This window comes from Pterocles gutturalis, unplaced genomic scaffold (assembly GCF_000699245.1).
Source record: "Pterocles gutturalis isolate BGI_N339 unplaced genomic scaffold, ASM69924v1 scaffold24225, whole genome shotgun sequence".
Classification (NCBI taxonomy): Eukaryota; Metazoa; Chordata; class Aves; order Pterocliformes; family Pteroclidae; genus Pterocles; species Pterocles gutturalis.
In genome coordinates this window covers 24,487-35,492 of record NW_010138928.1, presented here as the reverse complement: position 1 = coordinate 35,492, position 11,006 = coordinate 24,487, and the positions used below count along the sequence as shown (strand labels likewise).

The following is an 11,006-nucleotide window of genomic DNA, read 5'->3' as shown; positions in this document are numbered from 1 at the left end:
CTGCAGCATCTCAGATTAAAAAAAGAGAAACAAAAACTTCTGAGCTCTCAGAATGCTTGAATCCCAACCAAAACTTTGAGACTTGTATATGCACTTTTCTTCACTCTTATTATGTATTCAGTGAGATTCCAGTAACCTCAGTAGACTGACCTAAAACTAACTTTTTCTTTGAAGTAATATGGTGAAGTTCATGAAAATATTAACCAAAATATTTTGGTCAAAAACAAAAGTGAAGAAAACATGAAAGGTACTTGTACCATGGGAAAAGCAGCATCTCCACATACAGCAAATGTTATAAAAGATCTCGTTAGATTTGGCTGAGAAGACTTTACTTAGGGCTTTGCATCTTACACAACCTGCTTAAACTTGTCACATGTAATGTCACAGGCTATATTAAAGCCTTCACTATACAGGACCTTTCTCCACTGATACAAAGGAATTCACAGTGGAAAAGAGTTTTTGTATCAGTTTCATGAAGCGATTTAAAAAAAAAAAAAATCAATGAAATACGCTCAGTTTATCATCTGACTTTTAAACCATACCATAACCACGTTTTAGTCACTTTCCAGAGCCAAAGTTTAAAGGAGTTTTCATTTTAATTATTATTTTTTTTTTAATACATCAGTGTTGTCTCATTTTAACTCTCAGGAAAAAAAAGGTACCTTCAAAGTCCCCATCTCTGGCTTTTGCTGCAAGTTCTGAGGATGATATACTTTCTTGACATAAAGCACAGTCTTCAAGTGCTGCATTCCTTAAACCCTGATTAACTGTAAAACAAACCAAAAAGTACTCAGATTCATATTTTTCAAATTTGCACGTAAAATATTCATGTTAGGACTTCCAGGACTAGATTACAGCAGCATCTATATGTACCTTCTTAAACTTCCTGCTTTTTCTTTACCCTGACACAAACAGTGATTTACAAGTCTCCTGTATTCTTTTATTTGGAATGACAGAGATGAAAGATTCTGTTATTATTGCAGGACATACAGTCCTCTTACTTCTAGCAGTTTAGCTGTATCCTGTATTTCATTTCCCAGTTCTTAACTTGGATCCTTTACAAAGTAGATTATAAGAACAACCAGAGATTCCCTAGGTGAATCACACACATCAGATCACATATATCAAAGAGAAACTTCATTCCCCAAAGTCCCTGACTTATTCACTCACTTTTTTATGCTTACTGTTGGCAACACCTTTATTTTTATGTAATAGTTCATCCATTAGAAATTATTCCAACTCAGTACTGTTGATTAATATATTTCCTGGTGGTAATTCCTCACAGCTCCAGTTTCTTTATTACTCTTATTTGAATGTGCAGGAGCAACGTGATCCTCTCTTTAGCAATTCTGTCTAACCCCATTTTTTCTTGCCAATTAAAAAAACCGATCTCTTCTTACATCTTGACAACCTGACACTATAAAAATGACGTGGAGAGGACTGTAATACATGTTTTGAGTTATCCCACTGCAGAGTTGGGTCAGATTGGAGGTTTTTCTGATAAATTTAACCAACTTAACCAACATAGTGTTTCATATAAAATCCTTACTGCTTCTAAATGAAACTGTGAGAAAGGGAAAGAAAAAATTTTCAATCCTGTGGAAAGAGAGGAAAAAAAAAAAGAGCACTCTGATCACCTTCAGAAGTTGATAGTTCTAATCATGAGAAAGGACAAAGGTAATTGCAGTCTTGCTGGGATGACATGGTTATTTTTAGTTTAGTTAGCAGACTTGCCTCTTTGAAAAAGAAATAATCAAAATGGTGACAAAGAAAAAAATTTCTTGCATTGGCTCATGATCTAGTTCCAGTTCCATTATCTTAATTATCTGGAAGTCAAAAATGAAAACTTTTCTACTTAAAGCCAGATTCAGCATTCTGCAATTTCTACACGACAAGCCAGATTTCAACATTCTCATCTTATAGCCTGCTCTTTTTACCCAGCTATTTGAACTTCACAATGAAGATACATGTCTTGGTGAATCAAAATGTGTCCAGTGTGAAATAATACCAGGAAAGAAAAAAAAAATATCTTAAGTCCAAACCCTGCATAGATTATGCTACGGCTATATGGGCTACACTGTTCTGTTATATAAAGTAATATGGAAATGAGCAGATACACTCTGAAGGCTTTAGTTTTTTCAACTTCTGCCTCAACACACACTCCTGTGTACCTATACTTCCAGTGACTTCATCCTGCTTACAGTCTGTTTCCATGACTGTTTTTTTTAAACTTAAGTCAAATCACCGCACAGTGAGCCCCGCCAAGAAGTTAATAATGTTAAGGAAATTCTTGTCAAATAGTACATGGCTCCCCAGTAGAAACTCCCTATAGAAAACAAATGTTTACATCTCTTTACCTTTCTTTTGCTTTTCCTTGTCTTCTGTTTCAGGTTTGGTTGCCATAACTTCAAACAAGGTCTTTAAGATACTTCTCAGATCACTAGCATAGTTCGTCTGCAGCTGGTCAGCCACACCTGGGAGTTTGAGAAAACGTGTAAACCATTACTAGATTATTATACCACCCTTAAAAAAAAATTAAATTCTGTTGCTACCGGTAACAGCCTCATTTATTTTTGAGGGGATCACTTGCTTGTGTTAGGAATAAAAATTAAATATTTAAACTTATTTTCCATAATGGCCAAGTTACATTCTGCCCTTTACGCTACCTGCAATTTGGTACATGCCTTCCCTATCTTTTAACAGAGAGATTCCTTTTGAATCAAAACAAAACTGCTTCATCAGATTTCTTCCCTTGAAGACATAGGGCATCATCAAGAAAAAGGAAACACTTTCAAGTCAAACCTATTGGCATGCCAAAACCCTTCATCACTACAGATCTAAAATATCGCCATCTCCGATTCTGAAAGTTCCCATCAGGTAACAGGTCTCTTCCTACACCAGCCTGCAACTTAGGCCCCAAAACACAGTCTTCCTACAACTGCACAGAACTCTAGTCCATTCTACCATAACTTGATGCGCACAAAAAAAGAATATTTTTTACATTCAGAACAAAAGGCTGCTCTCATACCTGAGATACAGACAAAAAGGCGGTGAATAAGATCATTACTGCCATGAAATCTGGATCTGATCTTTTCTCGGGTGGCAATTTTAGCAGCCTGCAAAGCGAGCTGGATTTCTTCCTCATCGATGTCATCAGATGAACAAGAACTTGTCATTAAACTGCTGTCGGGAGGAAAAAAATATGTAAAGAAAAGTAACGTAAATCTTCACTCAGTTGTTCAGGATGTTCAGCAAGTCCTAAAGGATTTATGACTCAGGCATCTCTAAAGCAAACCACACTAATTGCTGTAAATTCTTGTTGAAGTTAATCAACATGCAATCAATCACGATCATGTTTGATTTTCACACTGTGACAAAGCTGCAAAAAAACTTCTAAGCAGAAACTAATTTGTCTGCATTTTATTGCATTTTCCTTAGATCCTACGAAGTGCTGTGCCATTTTTCACATTAACTTCTTCTAACAGCTCATTCCTGAGACCATAACTCCACCAAAAATCTTAAAGGGGAATATCAATCTCAAAATGAGAAGGTCAGTTCTGAAGTCAACTTAGAAATTGATGAATGTGGAAGTTAATTTGAAAAAAAGAAGTTCTGAATTAAGTTGCTGTAAAGTAGTGAGAATAGAATCTAAATATAACCTTACATAAAAAAAAAGGAAAGAAGGGAGATAAAATATAATTTACACAGTAGAGATAGATTAGTCCCCTTATATACCCAACTGTAGAAATTGCTGAAATGTCACACTATTGTAACAGAATGGCTCTTCAACTCCAAAGATATTAAAATGTGTTACCAAATGTCTACTAGAAAAAACAGATGCACAATTGCCAGCCACTTGCAATCCCTGCTCCTTATGGACAGAAAGCTTGAAACAACCAGAGACCACAAGGAAACTTCGGTGGAAATCCAGCTTCTTCAAATATCAGGGATTACTTAAACTATCTGTAAATCAAGATGTATCTTTTAAAAAGGAACTACTTCGGGAAAACGTAGCACTTTGCCAATGACAAAAGCCTTAATTGGGAGTAGAGCGCAGGACACAATTAATTGAAGTCCTAAGGATTTGCTGTATTGACCGCAGGAGACATGCCTTCTTACTCCATTCAGAGACAGAGGAACACTAAATCATTTCCCCCACATATTGGAAAGAAATTAATCTCACCAATGATAACAAAAAGCTAGAATATTTCACTTATAATCATACTTCGGCTGTCTAAGACCCCAGCACTCTCTACTATGCAGACAACTGTTAAGTTAAAAAGAAGTTACTAACTGCATAAATAGCAGGCATAATGTAGGAAGTAGTTTCTAACATATTCCAAGTCCAATCTGCTTTTATTAGGTGCTGAAACAATCGCCACCTTGCAGATCCCATCCCTGTGGCAGTACACACGAACAGCTATTGCAGGATAGGATAAATAGGTAACATTATTTATAACAAAAATTTATGGGATATAGTTTTGAAATTCTACCTGTAGGCTATACAGGTAATCCTTTAAAATGTAAAAATGAATTTATTAGGCCATACAATCTTAAAAGCCCTAGTAAAAATGAAACACAAAATAAATACTGGAGATGAGTTACAGACAAGTATTCATGGAAAATGTGTAGCATGAGTACCTTAACTGGCTTCCCATTCTTTCAAAGACAGAGTAAAGAGCAGGCTTGCAAGAGACTCATTTTGTTCATGTTATCTATTGCTATTAAGAAAAGCAAATTCTTGTCAAAAGATGTTAGTTCTGTTTACAGTTCCCTCAGCACCACTCCTGACTAGGTTTATTAAAGATACTGAGAACAGAGTGAGAATTCTCTCTCAAATTTTCCTTCACTTTTCCATAGAGTGTGTATATATATATATACACATATATATTAAATAATAGCAAGCCTCTCAGTGTGGAAGAGTCTGTATTCAAGACAATGAAAAGTTTAGGTAAGAACATGGCTTACGAAGGAGTAAACTGAAAGTTAGTAAGAGCCAAGAAGTGATCCCTGATTCTCCATGGTATGTGGCAGCTAATTGCCTGCTTGCACAATCGTGCACATATACAGATAAAGGAGTTTGTCTGTGTCCTAATGTGGCCAAATAAAGTCTACATTTTTTGTTGTTTCTAAAATAGTTTATCTTACAGTGATATACATATTTGCACTATAAATTCATTTCCAAAGCAAGCATGGACCTCATGAGGGAGACAAATGCAGTCTGTGTAATTATATAAAAACAGTGCAATGGTCTCTTTGAAACTCTGAATAAGCAAAGACCTTAGTGCAGAGGAAAGTAGAGGCACTTTTTCAAGGATGACTCTTCCCTCCAAATTACGGCTGAAAAAATATTTCCAAGTGAGGTGTTAAGCAGGAAGGGAACTGTGAAGAAGACTTTTCAAGAAAATAAACTATTTAGTCCTTTCTCATTTTCCAGAAAGGAAAAAAAGGCTCACTCCACAATTCTGACCAAGCTCTGACCAATTTTAATAATAAAGTTTGCCTTTCCAAGCCTCTTCCTAGTGGGAGGAATGTGGTTTTACCTACTTCCTAATTCCTCCAAGCAACATGGTTTGACCTATTCCTGTCCCAGGTTATTCTGTGCTAGAGTTTGTGGTGTCATTAAGACTGGTCATAGCTTACCACAAGACTGGCTGGAAATTTTTTATTCAAAAAATCCTGAGCACAGAGCACATACAGGTTGCTTCAGCGCTGTGGGGGTGGGAGGTCAGCATGTATGCACACTCGCGTTTATAACATACTTTCATACAGACAGTCACGTGTAAATACAATATCCATATACAAGAGGAATATTTTGTATTCAGGATTGCTTGTGCCATGGGAAAGAGAAAAGCAAACATCCCAGAATAATTTAAAACTGGACCTAAGAATCATTAGAGTTAGAAACAATTGCTCTACCAACAGGACCAAGTAAATTTTAGACAAAAATTACTCTCTTAGAATGACTAATGACAAGGTATTCTTTACTTTAAAATACATCTTACTGTTGAATGTAGCCAGAAAAACTAATATTGTAGAGGCAGTCACAGATACCGTAAGAACAGAAACATAGCAAATTGTTTCAGACAAACAGAAAGAGGCAGCTTTTCTTATAACAGGGTATCCCAAACAGCAGTGACTATATCTATTCAAATATTAAAGAGTTTGATTTTTTAAAAATTGATATTATAGAAAATAAACCTGAATTTTGATTTACAGAGTTCGGCTTACCTTTTCTCCAATTATTCTTTCAAACAAGTTATTTTTTTAGTTCTATAAGAAATACCATTCCTACTTGGCTTATCTAACATGCATAACTTGGCTCAAAATTCTCAGCTGATACCAGACGTGTAGAAAGCATTTCATTAACGTCAGATTACACTCAGATCTGGAGTGTTTCACTGCCAATATCTGCAAAGTCAAGTATCACTGCAGAATATAAACAGCCATACAAGTAGCTAGAGACAAGTCCTCATTTTCTCAACGTCTTGGTTAAAGGGAAACTTCTATTACCCAAGGAGTTAGGTTAAGAAGAGGTAAGACCAAAATAAGCATGGGATTCCCCTTGTGAAATGTTTATCATATAAACAATGCTTATCATGTATTTATTTTTCAGATTGTAAAAACATTGCAAAGTTAACACACCTGAAGGCAAATATCAAGAAATAAGACATTACATAAAAGGTTGATTCCAAAGAATAAACCTGCTTTTATGTTATAAAGGAACAGATACCATCTAACAGATACAATGAATTAGCTTTTTACCAAACTTGGACAGTGTTTACCTAGAAATTTTAAAATTACTCTCTATTTGTCATGTTAGAAGAGTAGCAAGACACTTAACACTTGAAAGATGTATCTGTAGAAAGGTTGCCTGGTCTCAAAGCTTGACTGTGAAATTTAGTCAAACAATGTAAAAGCAAACAGCACTCAATAATGTAGTTGTACTCAATATCATCTTTCACCTGTGGAACCACTCTGCTTTACACCTTTTAAGTTCCAGAGGATAATTGTGAGACAGGTTAAATTGCAGTATCCATACATAAGGGACAACAGGACTGTGGAGCTACAAGATTAGGACCGACACTTTCAGAAGTGGCCAGTCATTTTAGGTAGCCACCTGTGATAAAGATGGCCTTGCACTGGGTTTGTTGGTCATTGACACTCATCCAAACCCAGTAAAACCAGCAAAGTCTAAAACTGAGCAACCAAAGTTAATTGGTTCAAAGTTGGTCTGAGTTTACATATTTTACCTTTGTGCTCAAAAACCAATCAGTGGCAGTAGAAATCTGTGACCTCTCACAGGTATTCCCTTACAAATTTGTGCAGAAGTGCCTTAAACCTGAAACCTGCTCTGAACTGAATACAGAATGTATGAGATTTTCTCAAAGAACTCATTATTATTCACAAATAAACCCTGAGTATCTTAAGTATGCATTAAATACACAGCACTAGCAGATAAAAAGAATATTAAAGTTCACTGTATCAAATACAATTAATACAAAGAAATTGAATTATCATGTTTTCAAAAGAACAATAATAAACTTTAAGAAAGCAGGTTGGTTTTATTTGTTTGTTTTTAGAAATCTTAGATCAAAAGTGGTCACTACTTGCAAAGGAGTAACCCCAACATACCTATTCTACTATAAATGACACAATTAAGTCACCAAATTTAACAGGAAAGTGAGATCACCCTCTAAGTCTCTTATGTCAGGCAAGGTCTTTGATTACAACTAATTTTCAGGCACAGATTTCAGAATATTGTCAGTGGTGCCTTTAAACTGAGAGGGCTCAAGTTCCAGCAAGACAACCTCATCCCAACAAAGTCCAATATCAAAACACTGAGAAGTTCTATGAACAAGACTACAGATGTTTTCTAGAAAAGCGTTAACACATAATTCAGTGAGTACCCTCACACCGTTTGTTATAGGAATACCTGTGACACCAGTGATTCCTATTTGCTTGCTCGAAATCTCCAGCGCACTGCACGTGCATAGGTGTAAGTAGCATGCAACTATTTGCAACAAAAGAGGTAACACTTCCTGCTGCAGTGTGAAGCTTGTGAATCCAACTTTACAGTGAATTAAAAATCCATGTATTAAATGGTAGTATTCTGACGGAAAGGTTTACCCACTTTGCAAAACCTGAGTGATAAATTTTGAGACAAAATTGCTGTTCAGCAAAATTTCATACTAAGGAAATGTGACAAAAGATTTTCTACGATTTCGCACATTCCTGTTTACACAAAAGGACATTGCAACTATAAACCATGCTGACAGGTTGTTTTACAAAGGAACAGTAGTCCAATACTTAAATATTCATTATATTTTATTTAAAAAATTGATGACAGACTGGCCATAAAGTATTAAACAGTGCAGTTCCTTGGACATAAATTACATTAATTCATTTGCACTAGTTGGCTTTAACGAATCTCTCATGTCCATTACTCAAATTGCCACACGTTTTGAATAACTAAAATAAAGATGGATAGCTATATATCATGTACCTGGATTTCCATATACATATGTTTGGAATATTCTAGTTCTTATAGTATTTCTCAAAAAACATCATTATGAGCTCCCTGGTTTTCATTTTTGTTCACAGAGAATTTAGCACCAATGGCCACCTTATGCTCTGTGTACAGTATCAATAGCCTACACTTTTTATCCAACCTATGATATTTTACATTTTTTCCTTCCCATATGAATTTTTTCATACTTTAAGTAAATTTAAAAAAAACAACCCCAAAACCTTTGCAGGCAGATCTATGTTATTGTCTGCACACAATCCCTAAAACCACATCAGTAACTGGTACTTTAATCCCACTGATACTCGTGTAGGCTGTAACTGGAAACCCCACCTCTAACCTGCCAACCTGTCTTTCCCAAGCTCTTACTCTTACTTTTATACTTCATAAGGCTGTAGTCAACTCTGGGTTACAATTTGCAAAAAAAAGAACAAACAACTACTCCAAAGGCTATCTAAAAGATCAGACAATAGTTGGGGAAAGACAAACGTTGTACACATGAGGAATGACAAGAGGAAAATGACAGGGGTTTAGTAGAGGAAGTATGACTCCATGTCAGAAAAAAAACCCAGAAAGAAAATTACTACTTCCCATCCTGCTTTTTGCAGTACCTCTGGCATTTCTTTTTTGGATTCTCTTACAAGAAACACAATAAACAGCAGGTTAAAACCCTTTGGTTTCTAACACATACTAGTTTTGATATGGTTGGAAGGGAAAATGAGATTAATGGCTTCTTAGAATTATTTTAAGTGAAGTGGGTGGCTACACACTCTATTTTAGAGTCATTTAAACCAAATCCAGAACATGTCTTATTATTTGGGTAATAGCATATAGTTATTTAGCTAAAGACTATATGTTAAGGATTGACCCCAGAAGCTACATTTAAAGCAGACTAAAAAAAGGTTTAATTCAGAACTTTATTTCTTGACATTTTAACCCTAATATTTTACTAAGTCAAGAGAGTTTTTGCATGCAATCCCCTGAGTATTTTCTCTCCATTTTAAGAAAAAAGGCTGAAGAGGAGGAAAAAAAACCCCAAGCAACCCCTAAAGTGTTCCCAAAGCTTCAGAACTTTGTCACGAGAAACAAACAATACAACTGCATGCAAATCCGTCTGTCAGCAACAACCTAGCTAGGCACCCCAGAAGGAGTGGTGCTCTCAATTCCACCAGGATGTTATTTTCTAATACTTCCTTGTAATCAAACATGCATTTAAGCTCTCAAATGTTCACTCATGCTGCAAAAGGACAAATAATAAGAGCACAGAACTAATTAAACTTCAAAAATAATCCTGAAATGGAAAAACGGAAAGTGAAAAACAGAAATAGCATAGCACTCAGGAAGAAATAGTATGTAACCCATATGCATCAGTCCCAGCTTTTATGCCTTATCCAGAACTTGACACAGGACAGGCAGAACCTGGATACCTGATGCCAGATACAAATACTTCCAAAGGCAAAGAGTAATTTCAGGTAGCTCTTCAGCAATGTCCTCTGCAATACACAAGCAACTATTCTGTATGGCGCAGTAAAGACAATTAATTCAGTATCCAATTCCAGCAGATACTCTTCTGAGTTGCAACTCCTGTGCGTGGCAGAAACAGAGATGGAGAAGCAGCACTGAAAAACATTTGCCAGTAAGAGGAACTCTGAGGGACAGGGAAACTTATTAGCACAACGTTTTCATATTGCCTCCTTCAGTTCCCTCAAAAAAAACCCAAACCAGAACAAAACCAGAACAACCATCTGAAGTATTATAGCATCCTGGGGTCCAGGAGAATCCTGCAGGAATTCAGTATCCAGCCGCGGGAGTCAAAGCTGAGAAAAGCTAATTAAAGTATTAGGTGCAGCCTTAATTAGAAAAGAAAGCTTCCTCCTCATTTTTCACCTTCAGTGCTGCTGTAAGTATGAGGAAATCATCTCTTTTTTCCTCCAATATAATTGCAGTTTTACAAGTTATCTTGGTTCCGGGCATTGCCAAAACCTGCAAAAACTGCAGTTCCTAGAGTGATTTTAGTTAATTACACAATCTCAAAACTCCCAAACATACTATTCTAAGGGGTTCTTTGGGGGAAAAACAATCTGTAAAATAAAATCTAATTTCTGAAAGCTAGTAATTTCTGTTCTATTAGTAGCACGGGGAACACCAAGTGACATTCAGCGACAGATTTTTACACATCATTAAAATGAACATGATCATCAATGTGGCCAAATTACTAAAAATGAAAAGTGAGCTATGTAGAAACAAGAAGACAAACCCACTATGGTCACTTTTGTAGTGTCCAGCCAGAGGATATGCCACCTGGAATACAGCCCCCAAATGGCAAATTTTGGGGTGTCCACCAGTTTTGCTAGAACTGCCACTGATGCTAGTCAGCTTAAAATATTGCCATACTTCACTTGATTTACAAAGAGAGGAACATATATACATTTATTTCAACCATATTAGGTATTTTAACGTCAGTGAAATATGAAGTTTA

At 36.0% G+C, this 11,006-nt stretch overlaps 1 protein-coding gene across 1 annotated transcript in view; it reads right to left on the bottom strand.

The window, feature by feature from the left end:
• The window catches only part of LOC104468909 (lateral signaling target protein 2 homolog), a gene marked incomplete at its 5' end in the record, with an annotated part of 40,748 nt that overhangs the window by 12,349 nt on the left and 17,393 nt on the right, over positions 1-11,006 (bottom strand). Inside the window, 3 exons of the mRNA XM_010083194.1 lie at positions 663-767; positions 2,358-2,474; positions 3,029-3,183. Of these exons, the coding sequence (XP_010081496.1) occupies positions 663-767; positions 2,358-2,474; positions 3,029-3,183 (377 nt within the window). The remainder of the gene's footprint in view (positions 1-662; positions 768-2,357; positions 2,475-3,028; positions 3,184-11,006) is intronic.